Source organism: Dryobates pubescens, chromosome 12 (genome assembly GCF_014839835.1).
Source record: "Dryobates pubescens isolate bDryPub1 chromosome 12, bDryPub1.pri, whole genome shotgun sequence".
Classification (NCBI taxonomy): domain Eukaryota; kingdom Metazoa; phylum Chordata; class Aves; order Piciformes; family Picidae; genus Dryobates; species Dryobates pubescens.
Window position 1 is genome coordinate 22,639,805 of NC_071623.1, and position 26,743 is coordinate 22,666,547.

Here is a 26,743-nt window from a genome sequence, read left to right on the forward strand (position 1 = left end):
GACTGTCACGGATTTACACGATTCCCCCGACTTATGTGACATTTCCTTGCTCGTACTTTTACCAAGACAGGTACAAGGTGCTCCCCAGCATTCCCTGTCCCCTGCAGCACAACTTCCCTGCTTTTCCTCTTTCTGATCTCTTTGCCCCGCTCCAAGCCTCGTACGTCTCTGGGAGAAATCCTCCTAACAGCTCTGCCTGAGAGGATCTCAGGATGAGAAATTTCAGTGGGCAAACAGCCGTGTTAGGAAATAACCCCGACTCTTCCATGTTACAAAAGAAACTTTCCCTTTTTCTGTTTCCTCCCCACCTCTTGTTGCCTCGCATCACCTTACCGCAGCCTTTATAGCTTTAAGACACGTGTAGTTCAGCATAGCTGAGTTTGAAGTGTGTAGGTTTGCTTAAAGCTTTCACTGTGAAGTGAGAAAACATCTTGAAGTTACTTTGAGAGCGTTCAGGTTGCTCCCTGAAATGTTTGCAAGACCGAAAAGTAAACCAGCGGGAAGTTCAAACAAACTGCATTTACAACCTGCTAAGCCACCTTCAAATATAAGGTGGAGCTCCTTTTAAGGTATGAGGGACTAAAGAGAATAAATCAGGACACTCATTTCCTAGTTCCTGTAAGAGCTGCCCTCGGGAAAGAGAGCCTAAAAGCAACACTGGGAACGAGGCATGAAAGTGTCTTCTGCCCTGGGGTTGAGCTTGGGTGTCAGGAGAGTAGGTAAGAACATCTAGCTGTTTACATCCTGGCATACATGTTCACACTGATCTTTCTCCTGAAAAAAACATGAGTGAGCAGGTGAGGGATGACGGAACCAAATTAATTCTGTTAAATCCGTTCCTCTCCTCCTGCTCCAACTGAAGTTGGATCATGTCCAGGTTTGAATTTCCAAACTCTGGCACCTTTTTCTGGAGGTTACACTGAACTTTGACCATGTTTGAATAAGAATCCACTTTCTTTCCTCACTCTCTCCCTCTACACACAGAACAACAACTGGATAACACATACATTGTAGTCATGCTTCCTTGGTCTTGGTCAGATAAGAGCAAATCAGGTTTCAAATGAACCTGCCTTAGGTCAGGGACATTCCATCAAGTTTTACTGAACTGAGATAAATGGCATCAAAGATGCCGAATAACAGAATTAAAGTGGAGTAGCTCTGAAGCATCTGCAACTGCAAACATGGATGGAAAGAGAGAACAGTAGGTTTGCCAGGTGTGTGAAGCTCTTATTTCTTACTGCTTCAGATAAGGACGATGTTTACCTCCAAACTGAACCCGTTACCCTATGCCTTTCACCTGTGATACTGGAAGGAGTCTTGTGGCATCTCCTGCCTACATCTCTAATTTTGTCCTTTGCCATACCTGGTGATTTAATCTGACACTTTCTGCACTTGGTGTCACAGGTCAGTTCCACCAAAAGTAGAAATGAATGCAAGGGTAATGTTGTAAGTAGCACAGATTTTTACCCCTCCATAAAAACAAGCATTTGGGGGCCATATTGTGGGTGACTGTGATGAGGAAGAGAAAGTCTGGGGGGGGGTAAGGGCAAGGCAGAGGGGGAGGAGCTAGTTGCTTCCCCTGGTCTTTAACCAGGGGGGTCCTTGTGCTGTTTATTAATTGTGAATACCTGTAAATACTGTATATTTTGTACATATTCATTGCATTTTGTTGTAGATTGTAATTTTGCTTGTAAATACAGCTTTCATTTGCTTGCAATTGAGCTGATCTGGCAAATGTAATGGGGGGCTAGGGGGAATTTTCAACCCACCACATCTGAAAAGGTGCCCAGATGACTATGGCAAACTTACTTGTATACTCTAACTTCATACCTGCCATGTCTACCATAATGACATGTCTACCATAAATTCCAGTGAGTGCAGTAAGATGACCTATGGCTACTGGATACCAGACCCTCACTCCCTATACAATCAGTGGAGAGATACCTCATGTTCAGGCCACCTGCAAAAGTTCTAACAGGAAGTTCATCACCTCCTTCTCTCTGAATTGCTCACTAACCTCTGGACCATAGGTGTCAGTGATATAACTCATCTTGCTATGTGTGACTCTGAGTAGATGATAGATCTGTGAGACGTACACAATCAATGCAGAAGACTATATGAAATGGCAAAAATCACTGAGAAATATCCTATGCTCATGCTTGAAAGGCTTTGAATAACAAGATCCTATGGGGCTGTTTCCCCAGTGAGAACTCAGGAATCTTCTCTCTCCAGTGAGACAGCATGGTTTTTTCTAGCCCTCTGGTATTGTAAGAAACAGACTTTCAATAAAATGACACTGATTATTCCTATTTATTCCTTCCAGCCCAGGGCTACTTTGTTATTCAACATGAACCTAAAATCTGTAGTGTTTTTAGCACTCCCTGCTATTCCCTGTTATGGGTAGTGCTTAAATAGTAAACTTAGAGACAGCTGTGCAAAGCACAAACTATTATTTATCCTGATGTGTTTCTTCGCATAGCCTTGAAAGCAGCAAAGCTCAGTACTTGGAAGACAATAGAACTAATCTAGACATGTTCAGCATGCAGAATTACAGCATCTCTCAACCTTGGCCCTTCTTAGGAGCAACCAAAGTGAGATTCATTTTTTTTCTTCAAAGAAGAAAATACAAGCCTGTAAGTAAAAATCCAGGTAAGACATCATGTCTGCTTTGGTTTCTCTCTTTCGAGCCTGGGGAGAAAACAAATCATTTCAGTGTCAGAAATGGAGGACCCCTGTTGCTGCATGGAAGCTTTTCAAGTGCAAAGCCAAAATCTGAGCTCTTGGGGTTGTTTTTTTTTTTCTTCAGATTAATTTTTCTCTGAACTTCAACCAATTTGAAACTCATATCATGGCTGAGTGATTGGAAATTAAAATGAAATAGTGCTGTCAGTTAGGAGATAAGCAATGTGTAGTATTAGAAGACAGTTGTGTTACACGGCCTAACATTTTCTAGTAGTAAATCACAAGCTCTAAAGCACAGTAAAAAAAAAAATCAGAAATATATAATCTCAGAAACTCTCTCTACACACACACACATATATATACACACACATATCCCACTATACCTCCTACTGCTTTTTCTTCCTTTTCTCCCTAGCAGCTGATACATGTCATTTTCATTCTCTTCTCCCTGAATAAAGTTTCCAAGAAGTTCACCAACATTCTGTTTGGCTTTTAGGTGGGGGGGAAAAAAAAATCTAAGTACAAAACCCCAGGCTTTTCCCACATTTTAAAATACTTTATAATCCTACATCCTGACACAAATGCAATCTACAACACAGTTCAAACAAGTGGGCTGCTATCCTCTCTCTGTTTCTATGGAAATGAGTGTCAGTGGCTAAAACAAAGCACAGACTTTAATCACTATATAGCAATTATTTAAAACAACATAGCACATTTTTCCCAATTCAACCTCTATTTCTATGGATATGAGAATGTAGATAGTGGTAGAGAGGCCTTTCCTGTATTTTTTTGGTATGTGTATTATTCTAGATGTGTTTTGGATCCTGTTCATTCTCACAGAATGCCACAGATTTTAAGTTCTAACAAGATTTTCAATCATGCAGTAATTTGAACTTACGAGGACCAGTTCTGCAAGTCACAGGAAAAATTCTCATGCATCTAAGTAGAAGTTTGAATGAATACAGAGTATGGTACTTCACCCAGCAGGTTTAGAAGGAGGAGAGATACTTGCTATTTTCTGCCTTTTTTGAGAAAAGTTAGCTAAATGACTTCTGAGTTTTGTGGTCGTAAGCTACATCCTGCATAGTCAGCTCTCGGTCAAACTAATCATAATGCCATGGAGACCCTGACCGTTTCACAAACAGAGAAGTAAGATGTAACACACAGAGTCTGTAAAATTAATCTCCTTGTATTTCATTCCATTGTAAGATTAATCTCCTTGTATTTCATTCCATCTGAATGAATTCTTATTCCAGCTTCCTGACCACATGCAGCAGGAAGGCCACTGCTCATCAGCCTGAATGCTGCTGATCTTACTGGCACCTTTCCTGTATACAGATTATCTTTTCTAGCAGTACACTTGGACACTTGTATAGACATGAATTAAGAGGCAAGCCCTATCTTACAGAGTCTGCTGCTGGAAACAAGAGAAAAAAGACCTTAGTTGAAGGAAGAAAAAACACATCCAAAAAGTTCTGGCTTTGTTGTTGCCCTCTTAAAGCACGCAAGTCATCCCTGGTCACTTCCTGACATGACTCTTCAAAGATGGACTGGAAAAGGCTGTGTGTCTTGCCTTTCAATTTAGGAAGGACATTAGGACAGAGCTGCTGGGCTGGACCACAGTCTTGGAAAGCAGCCTGTTTACTTGTGAAAGTGCCTTATTAAGAGTTTATGAGCCTGCCTTTGGGCCAGTTGTTGTCACTGTTTCTCCTTTAATATGTATTTAGGCTAAGATTTTCCAAAATGACTAATGATTTTGTGTACTTGGAATTCAAGACTGCAGCTTTTTAAAGCCACAGAATTGATGTCAAAGCACTGAAAAAAGTGTTGACTTTTCCAAAAGCCTTGGAAAAGGTATTAGGCAATTTAGGTACGCAAAGGCATGCAATAATGACAGCATTTCAAGAGTATCAGTATCTAATCAGTGACAGTTTTGAGATCCAGACCTCACATTAATTCAACCTAAGCTCTCCAAAATTAGAAGCAAATAACAATAGTTTAAAATAACATTGCCTTGTTTCTAAAAGCTTGGTTTTCTTCTCAATAATGTAAGGGTTTCATGGTAAATTCTGAAGAGCTGCTCAGTGACTATGTTAAACTAATTCAGGCTTGATGATGGTTGAAGATTCTTCCATGCATAGGTGTGAAGGATTTCAGTATGCATGGAAGATCCCTTTTTTTCTGCCTCTGAATGTAAGTATCCCACAGTGCCAAAGGTCCTGTTCTGTACATGAAATTAAAGAATTTATTTGGTTTATCACAAGTAGATATCCATCTTATACTTCCTCTAGCTCTTCCCAGCCTGATCATTGTCCTCTTCTCTTCTTTTCTCATCTTTCCATCCATCTGCAGCATCTGGGCAAGCAGCCTGATTCCCGACTCAATACCATGCTCTGGCTCAAACCCCTGGTGCTAATGCATGTTGGTACTGCTGACTCCGCAGGCAAGTTAGGTCCTTTGATATTGATAGGGCTCTAGTGTAATGGTAGGGAAGATAAACTGTCATTAGCCAGGTTTTAAAATGCACTCCTTTAGCTATTCAGAGAAGTGCTGCTCTAGCTGAAATAACAAAGAGACTGGAAGATGAGGAGGCGGGGTGAGTTTATTTTTCAGCATCAGGAGCAAAAAGACTTGTGGTTTTACTAAATTGGTCTGACTGCTTATGCCAGAGCAGTACTGGCATTGCAGCACGGTTTCACAAGGTTTATTGCCTTAGCCCAGCCTGCCTGCTCAGTTCCTGAGTCCATACACCATTCTTGTGCAGCGTTCAGGCCCTTCATTTCTCAGTTTCTGGAATTCAAGCTCTGCAACGTCTGCATCTCCAACTCTGTGAGCTGACACTGAGCACAAGACATGTGATGACAAGGAAGTGATAGTGTTGGGATGTCTTGGGAATATTGCCTTCTTGTGAGGCTATGTTGAGGAAGCAGTCCTGACATGTATGGCAGCATCCAAGCTCTCTCCCTCTGTGATTCCATGCCTCAGATAGCAAAAGCTGGAAAGCAGAAAGACCTGACAAACAGCTATATCACACAGAGGAATTTTTTGGGGGGGAAAGGAAGGAAACTTCTGCAGAATAAATCTGTAAACCATGAAAGAACATTAAGAACAGCTGTTTTAAAAATAAAGATTTTGGAGGAAATTTAGTTTCTCTGAATGCTCTTTATAATTAATTTAAAGATCAAATGAAAAATGTATGATAAGAAACTACAGCATTTCCTACATGCTCTGGACCAAAGGTAGTGTGGAGTAGAGGATCACACATCATGTGTGGCCATTAAGTGATACTGTCACCAAGAGCAGCAGTGGTACAGTGGTACTATAACTGTCAGGGATTCCACTAAACCAAACATGAGTGGTTTTAAAGGACAAGTCTGGTCTAGGATTAGCACAGGCAGTATAGCTCTGTTCAGGTGTGGGTCTATCAGCAGCTCTACTTGTAGGGATAGTTGTTCAGCTGTAGTTTGAGGTTGCAGGCCATGAAATCAGAATGAGTTTGGTAAAGGTCACCAGGACTAGTTGGCTAGGGAATGATGTAAAGTCATATCAACAGACTTAAGCTTGAGGGCTGGCACAGCAAATACTGCTGATGTATAGCTAAAGGCTAGAGACAGGGGCTGGATGAGCAGGACAGAAGTGTTTATGGCTGAAATCAGAAGGTAGGCTTAGATAAATCAAAAAGTAAGAACTGGCCTAACTTACCAAATCAGATTTTGTCTTTAGTCATTGCATGATTAAAAATCCCAGAGCAAGGAATAATGTCCAAGTGTGGGAGGCAAAGGCATTTGCATTAGGCAGGACTGGGGCTTTTTGCTTTTGATACTGCTCAAGCCAGTAAAGACTTCAGAAGTCAGATTACAGTTGGCGCAGGAAAGGGTCACTTGGCTCTCCTTGTATCTGTAACTGTTCGCTGAACAAGGCTGAGCGCTAAGGTTCATGAAAGAGACTGGGAATTATTTTTCAGACTTGCAAAAGCCAAAGGCGCAGTGTGTATCTTGGATCTGATTGTGTGTTCATCTGGCAAGAATCACAGAATTAAATTTCAATTTACTGAAAACTGGGCAGCTCAGAAATTAATGCTCGACTCATTTACTGCTTACATCTGGTAAATGTGCAGGCACAACAGAGCAGATGAACTTTGCCTGAGCTTGATGTCTCATTCTTTAATTGGGCCTTCACGAATGCAGCTTGCCAAACAACATACTTGGGGGAGGAAAATTGTCATAGATGTAATAGAGAAAGAAAAGGACATAGGCTTCAAAGGAGACTACAGCAAGAACACAGAAGTAATCTGGCTTGAAGTGAAACTGACAGTCCCCATCATCCTCCTTAAGGCTTATGACAGCTGTTCTGGCAGTGAGGGGAGAGAATAATTGAATTTAAAGTTGCAATTAAAATATTTTTCACTAGTATTTTTCAGTACTATTTTTATACTAGATATTCTATGAAACAGGGTGTGACGATAGTGACCAGGCCTGTAAGTCTGACAACTATGACTTTCATCTGGAAGACATCAGCACCAGCACTTTGAGCCTTTTTAAAGCTGTGTTTGGTTGTTTGGGTTTATTGGTTGGTTTTGTTTTGTCCCCTTCCCCTTCCCCTTCCCTTTCCCCTTCCCTTGTAAGGCTGAAAAAAAGAATATTCCCAGTATCCAGAACAGCCCATCCATAAAGTTTTATGGAAGAATCAAACAGTCTGTGCCTTTGAACAGAAACTGCTATACTAAGTTGAATTCCAAATGAAACTGCCATCAAAACAAGCAGAAAAATACTTGAAATCTACTGTGTTAAAATGTGAGTCTTTCTGGAAAAATCACAAATGATTCACAGAGTTTGGAGTATGATGTTACTATCATCATTAAGGTGCTTTTTAACCTTCTTCTTCTACAGTACTTTGAAAACCCTTGTAGCTAGTATCTAGCAATGCATATTTTCAACATTGCAGTCTCATGTATTCCTTTTATTTTACTGTTTTGTGCCTTCTAACTTCACCTTCTTCTATTGTCTTCTACCATCTGTTCTCAAAATTTTGCAGCCACCAACAGGAAAGCACTTGTCCATCCCAAATCTTAAAATTGCTGTTAATGTTGCCCTCTTCTGGATCACTTTTTTCAAACAGTGTTTGTCAAAAAACCAGTTTCAACAAAAATTCATGTTAGGAAAACCAGACAAATATTAGTGTTGCTTTTATTTATTGCTTGTAAGAAGCAAAAATACTCTATTGTGGATAGAGCTCTAACTTGATTTTATTTTTCCCTTACTGACATAGAAGTCTCCTTTATCTTCCACAACTGTTTCAAACTGTTGGTTTTTCACATCTAACAATTTGCTGGAACAAAATTTCTTCCCTTCCTCCCTACCCCTATGTTCCTCCTGAAATAACTCCTGCTGAAAGCAAACCGTCTGGTTCTGATTTAGTTCTGGAGAACAATGTATTTGGCCAACTTTGACTAATGTGTTTCATAGGCTGACAGGCAACCATTACCCTTCTATCATGTCTAATTATTTGTTTGTAATTAATTGTTACTGCTTATATAAGACATTTTCACTAGCAAATTTTAAAGTGTAATGGAAGCACGGCATGTTAATTGGAAAGCAGCTTGTGACTATTGCTTCTGCAAATGATAATAATTTTATCTTTTACCTAGTATCTTTAGTTCTGTCTGCCTCCTGCCGCTCCATGCTTTCCCCTTCCACTCCGAAGTTTGTGTCTCCTTAGCTCAGGACTGGGTAGGACTGAAGTTCTGTGAAACTGTGATGCCAGTGGACATAAAAAGCTGCTTGGCCTTGCGGGCATCATCAGTTGACAGGCTATATTGCACGGTACTGGAGACTTGCTTTTGCAGTCCCTCTGCTCCAGATGCTTTCACCCCTCAGCAGTACTAGTCACCTCTGTGTGGCTGCACTTCAAATGAGGCAACCAAAGCATCCTGAGAAAGAAGTGGGAGGAAAGAAAAGGTGTGATAGCATTTTGTCACAGTACAAGCGAAGAACAGTTGGCGGTGTTATGCACGCACACGTACGAAGTGCCTTTGGTTTTGGCCCCGGGGACTGAATGCCCCGCTGGGAGGGCAGCTGCCTGGCAAGCAGTAATCGCATGCACAGGGCTGTTTCGGGAAAGTAAGTGCCAACTATAACGTGACAGCGCCAGGCCCAACAGCAGAAACTTGCCGAGCAGCCGAGTGCCCAAGGCTAGCTCATGAAACTACGCCAGCGCCAGCGGAGGGGGATTTGGGAGCGGGGCATTTAGCACCGGGAAAGCCCCGAAGGGGAGGCGCCGCAGGGCTGCGCTCCCGCGCAGCGGGCTCCTCACGAGCCGCCGGGGCAGAAGCGGAAGGCGCAGCAAGGCTGCGAAACCTCACGGAGACAGATCGGACCGGGGCAGGCGAGGGCTGGAAAGGCCACCCTTGCCTGCTATAGCCGGGCCTCGGCTCAGCCAGCCACACTCGCTCAAGGCGTGGGCCCAGCTACCCACCCCGGGCCGGGCGCACCACCTCCACGCCTTCGCTCACAGCGGAGCCGCAGCGGGGGGAAGGCTGTCGCCGTTGCCTCTGCCGCTTCCTGCCGACCGCCGCTTCCGGGGCGGCTCTGTCAGGGTAGCGGCAGCGGCATGGCGGGGAAACGCCGCGGCGAGCCCGCGGCCGGCCCGCTGGCGGCCAAGCGAGCCCGTCCCGAGAAGGCAGAGTTCAACGGCGTCCACTTCAAGGCACTGCTGCGGGACCCCACCACCACCAGGAGAGGTGAGAAGCCAGGCGGAGGCCGGGCCGGGAGTGGCCAGCGTGCCCGTGCCCGGCGCTGTGGTGAGGTGAAGGCGTGCTCTGCCGGCGCTGCCTGGGCTGGAGCGGCGCCCCGCCGAAGCCGGAGGCGTCCCATGCCCGCAGAGCGACATCGTGGGGGTGATGATGATGATGATGGTGGTTGTTGCTTTACCATGGGCGCATACAGCTGCCGCACGGCGTGGGCCCGCTGCCAGACCCCCTGCGGCAGGGCCGGCGTGTCTGCGGCTCTGTTGGCTCCCCGGCTGGTAACTCTCCCATTGCAGGTCTGGAGACCTTCGTCTCGGTTGCTAAGAAGCTGCCGTCATCTGAAATCTATGATGTCGTGGAGGGATACATAAAAATTTCCATGGAGTGTGCTGAGATATTTAAACTTATGGACGGAGAAAGGAAACCTGAATATGATGTAAGTTTGCCATAGGTTTTAGAATTCAGTGACTGGCAGCGTGCATCCCGACCGGGAGAGCAGCATCCAGACAGATGCCTTGTGTAGTAAATAACTGATAATTTGGTATAGGTTTGGGGGTTTTGTTTGGTTGTTGTTGGTTTTGATGGTTTGTTTGTTTGTTTCTGGAGGCCACAGTGTCAGAAGCACTGATCAATTGAGAAGGTTTACTCAGGACAAAGATGTTTCTGGGTTTAATGATACACACAACCAGTAGTTCTGCCAAAATCAAGCTGTCAGGGTTCTTTAAATGTTATCAAAAGACTATTTATGAAATGAGGGGCTCAAAAGAAGCAATTAGGCAAAAGAAAAGAAACAGTCTACTGAAAGCAATTATTAGATAACTGGACATTGCCCTGATACATGAGTACTTCTAGGAAGCCACTGGTAAAGTTGAGCTCATTTTCTTCATCTGATCTGGACACAAATTTTCCACATCAGAATATAAGAATGGACTAAAGAATTTTCACTCTAAGTACTAGGGCAGTTGTTTTAACTTACATATGCTTACAATGTAAAATTGGATAATGTTTTTTTTAATGTCCACTTGTTGGTCTTTGCCTTAGGTGAGGATTTCTATTTGTGTGATGATGACCTGCATCATGTTCAGTGGCATCCTTTCTTCACGATCCTTTTGCTAGTGGAGGCTAATTCTTGTAATAAATACAGTCCCAGTGCTGTGTGAGCTCTGGTTTAATACAGAAGGAATTGCAAAATCAGCAGCTTGGATGATTTTCTCCAGCACATTTCATTCTTTCACTGTGCTTGCTATGAATTGTCTCTTAAAGCTTTGATTCATTAGCCCTAGGCCTTGCCCTCCAGCTTATAAAGGGCCTTCAAGACCCATCAGCCTGTGCTGAGATTTGCACTGCAGCTGGTGTGTGCATCGCTATAAGTGGTTGTTGTGTGTACACAGGTAAATCATGCATATGCATGCAGGTCTTGATTCCTCAATTCATGGGGGAGGCAGGACCCTTTTTTACAGTTTATTTGTCCAGGATTGTACAGGCCTTCAGTCAGCACATTGGCTTAAGCTTCCAGCAGTGGTTGTCCCTCCCCACTACTGAGTTTCATGAGTTTAGCAACTGAAAAAAGAGAGGACTCAGCTGACCTCCTGTGTTTCTCTGGTCTTTCATATAATATCTGTCTAGGGGATTCCTTGAAAATCCACACTCTCAGAACTAATTCTTTAGAAGAGGAAGCATTAAGTTGGGAGAAAATTTGGAAGTTAATTTTGCCTTCATAGATCAAAGGTTTTCTCTTGTGGTAGGGTTACTATTTTTTTAGTGATGCTTGTTTGCTCAGCTAATGATTTCAAACTGTGCCCAAATATTGGCATGTGTTAACCTATTTCTGTGTCTTGCAGATGCTGTTAATCTTTCAAGCTCTAGAAGCCATTCTGCTGAGGACAGCCAGTGACCTCTCCCATTTTTCTGTTGTGGGAATGAACATAGTAAAAAAGTTGATTCATTCTTACATGAAATTGGTCTATGCTGCTTTGTATTCTGAAAATCAGAAGTAAGTCTTTTCTGTACTGTTGCAGAGAACCTCCACCTGTTGAACCCGAGAGGCTGAGTCTTGCACGTGAATTCAAGACATTGCAAAATTCATTTTGACTTACTCAGTAATCCACCCTTTATTTAATGATACTGTTCCACACTTCATAAAACAATTGCATGTGGAAGTATTTGCATGATGGAAGCTCTAATGTAATTCACAATGCTATATGATACTTTCCTGAGCCTGTAGCTTTCATAAGTAAGAAGTAGAGTCGATGGTAGCTTGAGTCCTATCATTTTAATGCTACTTGATTTGTGAGATGTGATGCATGGAACAGGGAAGAACAGGCATTCTTGTAGTTCACAGATGCTGAGCAGTCTGTCTTGTGATGGCAAAAAGAACTGCTCTTGAATGTTTCATTTTCCTGTAGTTTTTGTAGTTAGATTTCCATATCTGTAATAGATTTTTTTCTTTCAGAGTGTTTTTTCCTCTGTAACTACCTGTCTTTGAAATCTAAGGCTGTTTTAGGCTGATTGAACTACTCATGTTTTATCTAGTCCAATCTAACCAGCAATTTCTGTGGTCAGTGAGAGAAGTTCCAGGTGCCAGAGAGTTTAATACAAAATCTGGGAGGAAGAAAATAGAGACTGCAGATGACTTATCCAAAGCCAGTGACTTGTCTTTTGGTCTTCAGACAGGCCAGAATTGCTTTTCAATTCACAGATTCAACCATGCTTCCTGCACCACTCAGTTGATCTTACTGCAGCAGGCACTTTAACTGTACATAGAATCCCAAGTAAGGGTAGATAAATCTATTGCAAATACATTTTGGAACTATGCAAGATCTACATTTCTTATGAAGCATTTAGAGATTGCAGCATTTGGATAAAACCTTCTGGAACTGACATAGAGGAGGCTGCACACTTCCAATGGTGTATGCTATGCTTTAATCATATTTGAATGAAACATGATGGAGAGATTCCAAAACCCTTTTTGGGTAGTGGCTATTCAGAGGATGGAGCTCTGCAGACTTGTTCCTGATAATCCTGTCCTGTTCCCATTAGGATAAATAGCAAACTCTCATGAATTTAGAATGTAATTTGTGGTAATGTCTTCCCTTTAGAAAGTGAATATGCAGCCTCTCATTACAGCTTAATTTTTGGGAAGACTATAAATAGGTGTTCCCTCCTTTCTTTATTCCCTCTCCCCTCCTTCCCAGCTGCTATTATTGCTGCCTAAAATAATGGGTTGGGATTGTTTTAACTTCCTTTCTGTTTTCTAAGGCAAATTTTCCTGGTGTTTAGTGAGCAAGAATCAAACCTGAGTGTAGATCTTAAGATATAGTTCATGACAAAGACCATGCTGCATATTTGAACTGAAGAAAACCTCTGTCATTCTAAAACACAAAAAATGCAGTTGTACTGTGGCCTACACTGTTTGTGTCCTTAACATTAGCATTAGCTGTTGCTCCTACGGACTTGCTTGTGGCTGTAAAGTGCATGTGTGCTTGCAGGACTGGGGACTCTGGCCAAGAAATATGCTTGGAGAAACAGGCTGTTCACAAAGATGACAAGTTCTTTATGAGTAGTGGAATTACACTTGTGTTTGGTGTAAGCCTGTATTGTGATTGTCATTGAGGTGGTTGGTTGCTTTTTTAACTAAAGCTCCATCAACAGCAGTGAGAAATTTGCATGACTAGGTATGCTTTGTTGCTTGTGTTGGGGCTAACTCAGAACTACTTCATGCCTGAAACTCCTGAAGGCTTGGGTGGATGTTGGAGGTGGAATGGGATATTTTCTTTTACAGGAAGAAAAGTCTTTCTTTAAATATGAATCTCTTGATTTGGTTGTTTGTACAGCTCATCCTGGAAATAACCTGCAGGTTTTCCTCTGTATTTCATTTTAGGATGAGCCAAGTTTGCTTTACCTTGTTGTCAGCAATGGTGGCTCAGGGGCCAGATTCAGCAAGGGATGTCTTTAGCCATTTTGATTTCAATAACAAATTTCTGCCTGGATTACTGAAAAAAAGATCTAAGAAGGTAAATTAAGCTGCTGTGTGGCATGAAATACTATGCCATGGCTCCATCAGTTTTCTTCTGCCTAGTGTTTAAAATTAAGCTATTGCTTAGGCCCTTTTCTGAATCTTTGTCTGCAGGAATTTTTTTCCTGTCCTATGTCAGGCTGAAATGCTTCTTGGTTGTGTCTAACACACAGTAGAAGTGATTTATGGAATGAGAGCTTCCCATCTACGTACATATCCCCAGAGAATGTTTCTGAGTATCTGCAATAGTAGGAGAGCTGACCTGCATTCCATGCTGGTCTTTCTCACCTTGTCAGGGTGCAGAGCTCTACAGGATAATTTGGATTTTATGCTGCTTTGTAGAATTTACTGCAGAATGTTAAGGTACATTGTCTATTTCTAATAAAATGTGGTGAAATACAAATGTATTGCTTCAATACGCTACCTTTTTAAGGTGCAAAATGGAGTGCAAGTGAGGGTAAAGTTCCAAAAACTTCAGTGAAGTGTGTGGGAAGAGCTAAGGTTTTTTTTTTCCAATGCAAGGACTGCAGTTTGGTCCCACTGAAATAAATGGAGGTCTTGCAGCTGGTTTAATGGAGAGAGGATTTTGCCCAGTACTAATACAGTCATAGTAATTGCATTTGGAAATATAGCCAAGAGTATTAGACACTCTCTTGGTAGAAATCCTTAAGGAGGATATGTGAGTGAGTAGAATAAGTAATTCCTATTTTTTCAAGAGGAACTTTATTTCTTGTTTCCTCTTAGTTTACTAAAAATAATCAGGGTAGCTCTAAGCCCCAGTGTTTTAGGACAAAAATGGTTATATGGCTTTCCAAATAGAAGTGTATAATAAATCCAATCTTATTTTCAACACTGAAACATTGTTTCTGGTTTTTAAAGATGACTTGCAGAATGAATGTGTACATTTGTGTTGGATTTATGCCATCTGTGCTGACACATGAGAATGTTTATATAGCCATCAAGAAGAAGGCAACCCCCCCCCCAAAAAACATACACCTTTTCCCCTGAAACTACATTTTACAGTTTCAGGAATGTCAGATCTCATGTTTTTTGACCCTGCTGCAGAAGTTGTCTTTAGGAGTACCTCTACCCCTTGAATTTAAATGCTTGGATGTAGTCTTTTGACCACAAGTTATTAGACATGCAAGCAAGGTAAAAGGAGAACATTTTCCAGAAATGCATTGAAAATCTTTCTCTTGCTTAGCTTTCAGTCACAACTGTTTATCAGAGGTGAGTTTCTAATACAAAAATGCCTAAAGCTTATAGCTAAATCTGATTTATTTATGCTTTCAACTCTTTCATGAGTCACTTCTGCCTTGTGTTTAGTCTAGCCAGTATCTACTTTCAGGCATTTGTACATGCAACTTAATTATGCACAGTAAGTTTCAAAAAATCCTAAATCCTGGAGGGACTCTATCCAGGATTGTAGTGATAGGACAAAGGGTAACAGTTTCAAACTGAAAGAGAGTAGATTTACATGAGGTATTAGGAAAAAGTTCTTGACTGTGAAGTTGGTGAGAGCCTGGAACAGAGATGATGTGGATTCCCTCTGTCTGGAAATATTCAAAGCCAGGTTCTATGGGGCTTTGACCAACCTGATCTAGTGAAAGGTGTCCCTGCCCATGCCTAGGAGCTAGATGATCTTTAAGGTCACTTCCAATCCAATCTATTCTATGATTCTGTCTTCATATCCTATGATCATGTATCTTCTCCAGCCAAGGCTTTCAGTACTTCCCCTGTGCCTGTATTTGTAGTTTCACAGCATACTAATCACCTTTTTAAGAGGTTCTTTCGTTTTTCCAATCTGATCTTAAGTCTCAAGACCAGAGTAGCTCCATGAGCAGCTGCGAGATGTGTTATACACTGTAGCTCAAATACGGCAATGAGTAGCAGGAGTGCCCAAGACTGGCACTGCTCTGAGAGCCTGTGTGGTCCTTAGAAGGTTACTCAGTTGATGCAGTATTAATTTAGCAGGTGTGTACAACCTCTATGCTAACAGTGCCTTTTATCTTTTTCAGGAGAAAACTGATGTCCGTATGGCCTACATTCAGTTTGCTCTTTCCTTTTTAATTGCTGGAGACAATGCAGTCTTGACACAGGTGCTGGAACTGCAAGGTACTTCACAGTTGCTTGTGCTGTTCTTGTCTGATAGCTGTCTTTTGCAGATGATAATAGAGAGGGGCAAATTCAAAATATGAACCAGTTAAACAGCACTAATAAACTACAGTATACATAGTTTTAATCTTATTACTTGAAAAGATTTAAACTCCTTCACTATTCTGGTGGGTGCCTCTTCTGCTTGAGAATAATGTTTGCTATTTGCAAAAATAGAAAGGCCTTGGTGGCATAGATGTAAAAAAGCTAAATTTAGTACAACTTGGATGCCATAGAGTCAAGAAAGAAGGAAAAAACTTCAGGCCTCCAGCCTTTCTCATAACACAGTGACAGTGAGCATGTTGCATTAAAAGTTTCTTTAGAAGAGCTAAAAACTCTTTGTACCTCTGTTTCCTTTGAATCCTCATGCAGGACAACTGTCATATACTCCATTAGACTGCTTTTTATCTGCAATTCAGGAGACCAGTGTAATGCCCTTTGCATCCTTATGGAGGCATTACATGGGAGTGGAGTGTAGGAGTTTAAACCCATGTCTCTTAGAGAAGGGAGTCAAACTGGACTGACATAGGATCCACAAAATCAAATCTTAGACACATTTGGTTAATATTTGATGACTTATGTGCTGAAGATGATGTAAAATGTCTGCTGACTTCAGTGATTTTGAACTCTGCTACAGGTGTTAGTCAAGTAGGGAATTGTGACCTTGTTGAGGTTATGAAAGAATTCAGAAGGCATCTATAAATAAAAAATTAATTCATTTAATACAAGGTGAGGGGGTGAGAGCCAAGACATAATTACTTACTTTTGTTGTTCATGCTACCCTGTGGGATGCTGGTTTCCTCTAGTTGCTTGCAGTTCAGTTCTTTCAGGATAGGGAATGTCAGTGCACATCTAGACCTAGCCAGCACAGCTGGCTTTCATTCCCCTGGAAGATACCAAAGTTCTCTATCAGCTGAAGTTCTCTGACTTTGGGGTGTACAGCTGCCACAAAAGATGATGCTTGTGGTTGGAGATGGAACCTCCAAATGTTCGAGAATCACTTGGTGAAACAATTGTTGAGTCCTTCAGTAGCATTTACTGAGGTTTAAATACTGCATAGCACATTGGGGCCTGAACTACATTTGGAGTTGACAGATGCTGTTGTAGTAAGTGTTAATAACCAAGCTGGCAAGTTAGCTAGTTACGGTGAGAGTTGGTTTGGCAGCAGTACTTGTTCATCACTGTAGTTACAGACACATCATCTGTCTGAACTCCGATTGTAACCTTTTGGTTCATCCTCAAATGTAACAGCAAGGTAAATAATTTGACATAGTAGAGAAATGAGTGTGAATTCCCCGAAGCATTTTGGTATGAAAACAGCTTTCACATTTGCACTTAACATTTGAAATGTCTTCTTAGGTTTCATTCAAGGTATTCTTCGCTCTGGAATAAATGAAGATAGAGTTTCTACTATCAATCTTATACTTTCCACACTGAGAACTAAGGTATGGTATGTTCTTGAAACTGTGTTCTCCCTTGTTTTCTGTTTGCTTTGCTTCTGATGCTGGCACTGTGCTGCTGCAAGTTTGTCAGTAATATTTGATGATACCTGTTTGATTTTAATAGCATGGCCATATTACTGTTTCAGTACTGAAGCTTTTCCAGTGCCCTTTTTTAAAGGAAGTCTTCGTAGTGGCTTGTACTTGGATGCTAATTTCAGCTCATTTTCAGTGTGTGGTGTCCAACAGATTTTTATTGTTTTGTGGTTTCATTGCATCAGTGCCAAGTTTGAAGGTCAAAAGAACTGGAGTTTTTTGATGCTTCTAAGTGACAGTAAGATTAGTCCTTCAATTAATATGTCTTCACAGGATGTCTTATGATGGAATGGGGAGGTCAGTTAGGATTGAGTAGGTTTGTTAGCTCTGTACAATCTTCCTTCCAGAAGAAGAATTTAGTGGATTTTTAGTGTGGGGACTGTGACATGAGATGAGTTTCTATGAGCTGTCTGGTTGCAGTTGAAGGATGTTTGATACCCTTCCTCAGAAAGTCTTGAGAGGGCTCAGTTGAGGCCACATCCTGTGGTCCTGGTTAACTCACCTTTGGACTTGCTTACTGTTAGTATGGCAAAGTTTCTGCTGCAGGAGATCCATTTAGTTGACATTATTTCTTGGTGGGGTAGAGGAAGAGGGAGACCTTACAGAAAATCAAGAGTTGTTTTTGTGAAGGAAGGGTACATTCTACCTGCTGCCAGTACTGTTGGAGAGGTAAGTCTGCTCCCCTTTGAAGTTGCTTTTTCTGATTCTTCCATAGCAAACAGAAATAACCTTGTGATACAGCAGAGCTGAGACAGAAAACTTTAAAGTAAACTTGCTGAAAGGTGTGAGGGTTGATACAATCTTGACTGCCTTTTCCGTGCTCTCTTGTTCCATAGCTCTGAGCATGGCTGTGCCTCTTCCACTGTCATGGATCAATTTGGTGCTGCTGTGGGTACAGCAACTGCACAAGAGATTTATTTTAGTTCTATAAGATGTTTTACAGAATGTTTTTAGTTCTAGTACCTATGATTTTTGAATCTCTGTTTTGAATTATCATAGAGGTGTTGCACAAGCTGTTGTGTGACCAACTGAGAGAGCTAATTTAAAATAACTTCAAATTTCCAGTGACCTTAAGAGCCTCCCTCAGACTCAGGCTTTTCACACAATTTAAGCCAAAAATATTCTTCCATTTTTCAGACACAATAAGCTTGGAAAAAGAAGAAGAAAGAAGCTAACTTTTAAATGTAGTGTAAACCTCCCTGAAATTTTGTTTTCTAAATGAAACTTCTTCCTTGTGGGAGTCATGCATTGTGTACTGTTGCGTTATTGACACACTATATGACTCCTTCAGTTTAACAGGGAAAATGAATTAAGCAAATGCAGAGAGGAAGGCATAGGAGAAGTTCTGAGAGCTTCCTCCACTGTGTTTTCCCTTTCAGTCAAACTTTATTTGTAGCAGCTTCTACCATCTCTACCAGCAGGTTTCTACAATCATAGTCTGTGGCTGTGCTACTCTAAATGTGTTCAGTGCTCTGTAGTTGAACTTGAAATTCCATGCTGTTGAGCATGAGCAATATTTGCAGAAGCTGGTGTACAGTCCTGTGGCTTCAACCATATCAAAATGGGAGCAGGAATGTATGAAAGAAGTGTTAATGGGACAGACAGAAGAACCTTTGGTCTGCTGTAGCGAGGAGAGTGAGCTCTGGAAGGAAGGAAGGATGTTGCTAATTTGCCGTTGTTTTGTGATCATTTGAAATCAATAGAAGAGTTTGGGTTTTTTTCTCATTCTTTTCAGGTGGTTCAAAATAAAAACGTCACCAAAACCCAGAAGGTGCGCTTCTTCACTGCAGAAGTCTTGATTCACATTGCTTCACTTTACCAGTGGAATGGGATTACTGATGTCAGCCCTGAAGAGTTAAAGGTCTGGTAATTTATATATTAGTAACCCCTAGTCCTTGTCCTGCCTTCCTGCCCCCCCTTGCCCCTTCCACCTTGCAGCCCACAGAATTGGAAATAGCTCCCAGTTACTCTAAGCTTGATGAAAAGCTCTGACTTTCCACTGCTTCTCACCACTTGAGCAGGAGGGTTTGATTCCCTTCCCTGATGGCAAGAACTGCAGTGAACATCAGTTAACCGGGGAGAAACGGGTCTTCTGGAGTGCTTGGACTGTATTGTATTTCCTGGACACATTTATGTTTATAGGAGAACATATGAGGAGCAGTGCTTTTACCATGTGCCTCATTCCCATCATACACACTAGTTTGATATGAGAGTTGAACTCCCAAGATGGTTGCCAGCCTTTTCAGCTTACATCGTTTTAGAGGTTAGCAGAGTTGCTGATGTTTGAGCTGTTACTGATTCTTCTAGTCTGTGAAATCACATTCCTAAAGTCAAGAGATGAGACAAGGATCAGGGGTGCAGTTGGTGTGTGTGTGTTAGTACTGTAGGTGTTTTGCCATCTTCTCCTCATAAATAGTTTACAGTTTTGCTTTCTGCTTTTATTAATCATTTAATCTCTTGTTTTCCCTTTCACTGTGGGAATATCTAAGGGATGCCTATAAGTTCAGCGCAAAGCAGTAGAAAAAGTTCTATACTTCCACTGGGTTTTGGCTGCGGACTTTGCACTTTTGTGTTGATTAACATTTGGTCATTAGAAGCTGAACAATTCTAACACTGAACAACTGCCTTCTTCCTCTACTGACTGGATGTTTTCACCTGTGCCATTCCAATCCTGATATGTTTTAAGCACCTTTTGGAGGAGATCCCTTTCTAGTAGGTGCCTGCTTGGAGCTGTGCAGATCTCTGGTGCTGTTCATAAATGTGCTTTTCAGGTCTGAGTAATTTTAGATTCTTACAATTCCATGCAGTCCTTGTGAGTGATGGGACTTGTGATTTCTCAACCATAATTGTCAAGGTACTTCATATCCATAGGGTTCTTGCGTTGTGCTGGATGAAAAAGATTGATAGAATTTCTTGGTCTTTTTCCCCCTTTTTACTTGACATAGGTATTTGGTCACTTCTTTCATTTTTGTATGGTGGCTGTAAAGACATTGATACTCCACCTTTCCCTGAAGTGTTGATATTCAGTGCATTGTTAGCTCTCCATCTATTGTGCCTGTTCTTTCTTTTGCAAAACTGGCCCAAAAGACATACACTTGCTTGTGTCACATCCTTTATGCTGAAGGCTTCAGTGATGATTATTTTTTATTATTATTATTGGTCTTTCTGAAATTCCTTATTGTGTACCTGGCCTATATGGTTGAAACTTGGTTATTTCAGATAAAATATTAGATTCTTGACTTAAGAGTCCCAGGATGGTCTTGCCCAATTTATGCCCAATCACTACATCTCTTTGTCTTTTCTTGTCTATCTTCCTAGCAAATGCCCTAAGTCACTAATGCCCTGCAGATAATACCTATGTAACTAAAATTGGGAGATTTGTCTTTCCTTGAAACAAAAAGTATTGTAATATTTAAAGTGTGTGATACAGAAACTGAAACTTCTGTTCTTAGTCTGAACAAAAGCCAGACTGGTTTCTAGCATTTCTGTAAAAGCAGCTTCATAAAATGTAGAGTGAAACTGATGTAAGATTTTCTCCTGTGATACCCAAACTCCTATGTCTTTTTTACTCCTTTTTGACTTTTATAGGTGATTCGAGGTTCTAGAGAGGTGGGAAAGGTGATGGTACGGGAACTTGTTCATAATTTCTTAATGAAGCTCTGTTGCTCTCTGAAACATGGCATACCTTTCAATGACCCAAGTCTTGGAACTTCTGGCAGGTAAGTCTCCAGACAGCTGAGGTAGTATAAGAGTTTGTGCTAGGAACGAGAGAGTTCTCACCAGTTATCTTGTCTTTGCAAGTAACTTTACTGAATTCTCCTTCTGTCTCTCTTTCTTCTGTGGCAGACAGAAGAAAAAAAGTTGATATTTTGGTTGGTTTTGATTTTTACTTCCTAGGATCAGACTACTGAATGTCCTCATACCTCAGTGTAACAGAGGAGAGAGTGTTCTGCCTTATTCATAAGGTTTTAGGCAATGGTTGTGTTTCTCTGAGCCCTCTCCTTGTAACTGAATACTTACATTGTAAGGTGTGATTTTTGGACCATAGATCTTTTGCTGTGACAGGAAAACATCAAAGCTGCAGTGTTAAGTAGAAGATGGCAGAATACCTAGTCTAATGTACATTTTGTAGAGCCAAACATGATTTTCCCAGATTTTGGCAAAATGCTGACACTGGTTTCAGTACTGCCAGAATTTGGCCTGCAGCATCTAATCTGGAAGCAGCTAGTTGCCCTACTGTTTCTGTTTGCTAACTAGTTAGAATATGTACACTAAGATGATATGTGCATCAGTCTGTGGGACCTGACAAGGTGCATCCCAGAGTCCTGAGGAAAATGTGGTTGCTAGGCCACTCTCCATGATTTTTAAAAAGTCCTGTCAGTCCCTGATGACTGGGAAAAGGCAAACATTGTACCCATTTTTAAAAAGGGTAAAAAGGAGAAGCGTGGAAACTGCTGAACCTTTCAGCCTCACCTGTGCGTCTGAAAAGATCATGGAACAGATCCTCATGGAAAGGATACTAAGACACGCTTCAGGGAGATGATTTGAGACAGGCAGCATGGCTTCACTAAGGGTAAGCCCTGCCTGACTAGCCCAGTGGCCTTCTGTGGTGGAGTGACTGCATCAGCAGACAAAAGAAGAGGTATTGATTATCTGGACTTCTGTAAGGCTTTTGACACAGATCCCCACAACATCCTCCTCTCTGAATTGGAGAGAGATGAATTGGATGGATGGATTGTTTGGTGGATAAGGAATTGCTTGAATTGTCACATCCAGAGAGTCAATGGCTCAATGTCCAGATGAAGGTCTGTGACAAGTCAGGGATCTGTAATGGGACCAGTTCTGTTAATATCTTCATCAATGACATAGTGAGATTGAGTGCACCCTCAGCAGGTTTGCAAATGGCACCACGCTGGTTGGTGCATTTGACACACTTGAGGGACAGGATACCCTCTTGAGGGACCTGGACAAGCTTGAGAAGTGGGCCTGTGTGAACCTCATGAGGTTCAACAAGGGCAATTGCATGGTGTTGCACCTCAGTCAGGGTAATTCTTGGTATCTGTACAGGTTGAGGGATGTTAGGATTGAAGGCAACCCTAAGGAGAAGGACTTGGGTGTACTGGTGGATGAAAAGCCAGACATGAATCAGCAGTGTTCAGTCATAGCCCTGAAGGCCAACCATGTCCTGGGCTGCATCAAAATAACTGTAGCCAGCAGGTCGAGGGAAGTGATTCTGCCACTCTACTCTGCTTCCATGAGACCCCATATGGAGTACTGTGTCCAGCTCTAGAGCCCCAAACACAGGAAGGACATGGGCCTGCTTGAGCAGGTCCAGAAGAGGGCCACAAAAATGATCAAAGGGCTGGAAGACTTCTCCTGTGAAGACAGAGTAAGAGTGCTGGTGGTGTTCAGCCTAGAGAAGAGAAGGCTTCATGAAGACCTTATAGCAGCCTTCTGTTACTTAAAGGGAGCCTACAGAGAAGATGGGGACAATATTTTTAGCAGGGCCTGTTGCAGCAGGTCAAGGAGTAATAGTTTTAAACTAAAAGAAGGGAGATTTAGATTTAGATTGGATATGAAGAAGACATTTTTTATGATGAGGGTGATGAAACACTGGCACAGGTTGCACAGAGAGGTGGTAGATAGCCCACCCTGGAAACATTCAAGGTTAGGAGGGGCCTCTGAGCCACCTGGTTTAGTTAAAGATGTCCCTCTTCACTGCAGGGTTCTTGTAGGTTGGTATGCTTCATAACACGAGCTAGGCAAAGGAGGTACTACTGGATTGTAGTAACAGATACTGAGTGATTCTGGAGCAGGTTGTTTGTTGCTTTGAGCAAAATTTTAGCAGGTATTTGTCTGGTATCTGTAGTAGTTTCACTTTGTTCAGGGACTGACTGAGAAGAAAACTTCACAAGACAAACAGACAGAACCCTCACAAAAACAACTCCCCCAAAACCAACCAAGCAAACATAAAACCTGAAAGTCCACAGAAAATACTTCCAAGTTTGATCTTAAATTGTAATTCTACATCTTTTGCTTTGTGAAGTTTGGTTAGAATATCTCTGAAACATTGTGGGTTTAATTAAGAGTAATCACTTTTTGTCATGCAGAAGACCTGGAGGTAAGTTCAGTTCTTACTTTTCTGAGGAGTGTAAACTCCGAAGTTATGTCAGCAGTGAGAGAGATCTTACCAGTTAGAGGAGCTGCAGAATTGCTGTTACCTGTCAAGTATTGAAATAAGGATTTCTTGTTTAAAGTACTTTTTTTGTCTCCCACAGGGGAGGGAATATCGTACTTCTGCGCTTTCTGGTTGCATTAAAAAATGCAGCAGAAGATGAAATGGTTGCTGATCTCGTGGTGAATGTTCTTAAAGTATGCCCAGACTTACTGAATAGATACTTTAAGGAGAGCCAGCATTCCTTTCTTCCTAGAGTCAAGTCTACTTGGTTAGACAATATGAAGTTACTTAAAAAGGTGAGGATATGAACGCTGCACACCACCTCTCCACAGAAATGTGTAATCCCGATGCTCTTGGGGGGTTTTAATCCAAGAATTGAAGCAGTTTTTGTGAAACAGTGGTGCAAAACTATGCAGAAGCTTAATAGGAAAGATGGTAAAGTCAAACATCCCTGATGTACAGAAAAGTTACCAAGCCAAGGAAATTATTAGTATGTTGGTAAGGTTGCCTTTGCCTCCTCCTCTCCCCCCACCTTTTCCTCATTTTACTTTTACAGATAGATATTATAGTGCCATTCCTGCCTAAAAATTGTAACAGTGTGGGTACTGTGCAGTACAGAGCCTGGCCAGCCCGTGGTGTGGCTGTGATATGTATAAACTAACTCTGAATTAATGACTTTAGCTGAGGTGTTCCTCGTGGCAAGGAACAAGATTACATTGATTTCAGGGGAAATCAGCTGAGAAAATATCCAGAGAGTGGATATTTTTGTTTTGTTTCAGAGGCAATTGTTCTGTATTAGAGGAAACTCGCATATCTGAAGATGTGTTGTGTTCACAGCTCTAAATGCACAGTGCCTTAGAGTTTATTAAAAACAATAGAAAGAAGACAGGTACAGTATTGGATAAATATCTGAAAACAAACCAGTCCAGCAGTGGGGAAGTTAGGTGACTGAGGTTTAAATGAGCTAAACAGGAAGGACTTAATGGTTTTATAATAACAATGTTAATTGCTGTGTGTATGTTAGGAAAAAAACGGTTAATTGTCAAAGATGGTAAATGGAGGGGGAATGTAGCATCCTGTTTTCTGTGGATGCTGAGGAGAATGAGCCATGGCTCAGAGCCACAGCTGCTTTAAAAAGGTAGGCATAGAGTGAGTTTGAAGGTCATTTGGTAAAAAGTCATGTTCAGAACAGGAGACTATAGAAACTGGGAAAGAAGGAGTTGGCATAAGGTACAATGGGATAGATACATCAAGGTGATGAAACATTTTTCAAGATGCAGCAGCATCGAAGCTCAGCTAGAAAAATCTTTTGTTCTTTCTGAGTGTTCCATGGCTAGCATAAAATGGGCAAGTAGAACCTGTTTGTTGAAAAGGGATGGCCTTTAGCAGGGATGCAGGCCACACACAGCTGTTATGTTTGGTTGAATAGGAATCTGGGGGATTTCTTTTTGTGTAAAAATTGACAATTAGTGCTGCTGTTAAAAACCCTTTGGTAAAATGCTGCCCAGAAGGAGCTGTTGTCTCTAGGGCTGTGTAAATGTTGATTAAATTCTTGTTTTTATTTCAGATCTATGAGGCTCAACCAGAGATCTCCAACTCTTTTAAGACTCAGGAGTTTATTCCTCTTCCCAGGCTGCTTTCTATGGTGATGGTAACAACAGCCCCTGCAGTGTGCAATAAAACAATGTTCACCCAAGGACTAAATGTAAGAGCAGTCTGTAGTATTTCAGGGTTTTTTTTCTGTCCCAGTTGATACTGTTTGATTTATTGTGTGATCATTCAAGAAGTTTCTTAGATTGGTTCATTCCATATGTTTTATATTGTCTGTCCCAGCATAAATCTGGCTTGAGGAAGCATAGGGAAATTAATTAAACCCCATTGGTATTGCTTCCAAAAGCCATTCACAAGCATGAATTCTGCCAGTGCTCACTAATGCTGTAGGCTGGGAATCTGAATGTTCCTTGCAAGCCAAAGTTTAAGAAATAATTAATTTTTTCACAAATTTGAAGATATTGTGAGTGTACAGATTATGTGCAAAGCACAAAAGGAAGCACTGAAATGCCATGAATTCAACTTCCTTCTTTTAGGTGCCCAGCAAAGTAGTGAAGCACAGCATATTGTCACTTGTGTCAATGATTCTGAGAAGAGCCTTGAAGAATATTGAGTATTGTTTGAATGAAGAAACTTGGCAAAAGTCAGAAATCTACACACTGGCAATGATGCAGGAATTTGTACAGCTGTACCAAGAAGCCATCAGCAAGGTACAAAGTAAAAACAAAACTGGTGTCAAACATGAGCAGGGAACTGCTCCTGTGCACTTTCTCCCCAAGTGGTTGTGGCTTGGGAGCCAGGAGATGGTATTTTTGGGCCGAGTGAGGGGAAGGCTATAGATTAGAAGGTGTTAGTAATAGGTCTGGTAGTAGACTACATCTCCTAATGCTGATAGAAGTGCAAATAAAATTTTGTTGTGAGACAAATTCATAACATTGGCAGCTGTTGTGCCACAATTGAATGCCAAGAGCAGGCTTGGAAGCAAATTCTGCTGGTTCAAGTAAATTGTCCCCAGCAGAGTTCACTCAGAAGTCACTAGACAGGGTAGTACTTGAATTGAAAATATGCCATGACAACGAAGAACCAAACTGAATTTTCACAGGAAACTTTGAGTGAAATGAATACTGTTTCCAGTATGTATGGTCTGCAGCAGTGAAAGTACACTGCTTGATTTCAGATCTTATTTGTGATTGCATACAAGATCAGTTACAACCTTTGTGCAGAACATCAAATCCTCCTGTTGGTTGGTTGTGAAGATTTTTCTCACAGTAGCTTTGTCTGATGCAGGAATGCTATTGCAATTTACTCTTTTTCCTTTTAGCTTGTACCAGACATGACCACTGTAGTGTTTGTCTGGCAGTACCTTCTGAAACCACCTTCTAAACAACACAAATGCAATGAGAAGAAAAGCCAAAGTGGTATCTCCACTGTGCAGGAGGTGACTGAGGCAGCAGAAGTTACTGAACAGCATGGTAGGCAAAGAAGCATTTTACAGGAGAGTTTTGACTTGTCAAAAGTAATGACAGCATTTAATGTCAGTTGTTGTGTAGAAATGCTACAGAGCATTCCCCTGACTCCTGTTGAATTTACCCCTTCTTGCATGGATGTAAATGGGGGAAGCTGAGTCCAGATGTCATTTGTGCACTTACTGTTCATCTTTGCTTTGTTCAGTTTTGTTTTGCTATTTGATTCTAACCCCTGTCAGAATGGCCTAAGGATACAGTTTGACATACAGGCTGCCATTGATACTATGAAGCTAAGCAGTTTGACTTTCTGCTGTCACAGAAGCACAGCTCTGGAGGTTGTCTTGTCCAGCTTTCTTACCTAAACCTTGCTGCTCAGAATCATATCCAGACAGCTTTTGAGTATCTCCCCAAGGGTGG

The 26,743-nt window shown here is 41.5% G+C and overlaps 1 protein-coding gene across 1 annotated transcript in view; it reads left to right on the plus strand.

Annotated features, from left to right (window-relative positions):
- The first annotated feature begins 8,914 nt into the window (after positions 1-8,914).
- Positions 8,915-26,743, plus strand: part of URB1 (URB1 ribosome biogenesis homolog) — a 59,997-nt gene continuing 42,168 nt past the window's right edge. The window contains exons 1-12 of the mRNA XM_054165774.1: positions 8,915-9,421; positions 9,724-9,863; positions 11,269-11,420; positions 13,308-13,440; positions 15,461-15,557; positions 16,956-17,041; positions 18,867-18,992; positions 20,720-20,850; positions 23,410-23,605; positions 24,877-25,014; positions 25,397-25,570; positions 26,182-26,332. Of these exons, the coding sequence (XP_054021749.1) occupies positions 9,292-9,421; positions 9,724-9,863; positions 11,269-11,420; positions 13,308-13,440; positions 15,461-15,557; positions 16,956-17,041; positions 18,867-18,992; positions 20,720-20,850; positions 23,410-23,605; positions 24,877-25,014; positions 25,397-25,570; positions 26,182-26,332 (1,654 nt within the window). The 5' untranslated portion in view covers positions 8,915-9,291. The remainder of the gene's footprint in view (positions 9,422-9,723; positions 9,864-11,268; positions 11,421-13,307; positions 13,441-15,460; positions 15,558-16,955; positions 17,042-18,866; positions 18,993-20,719; positions 20,851-23,409; positions 23,606-24,876; positions 25,015-25,396; positions 25,571-26,181; positions 26,333-26,743) is intronic.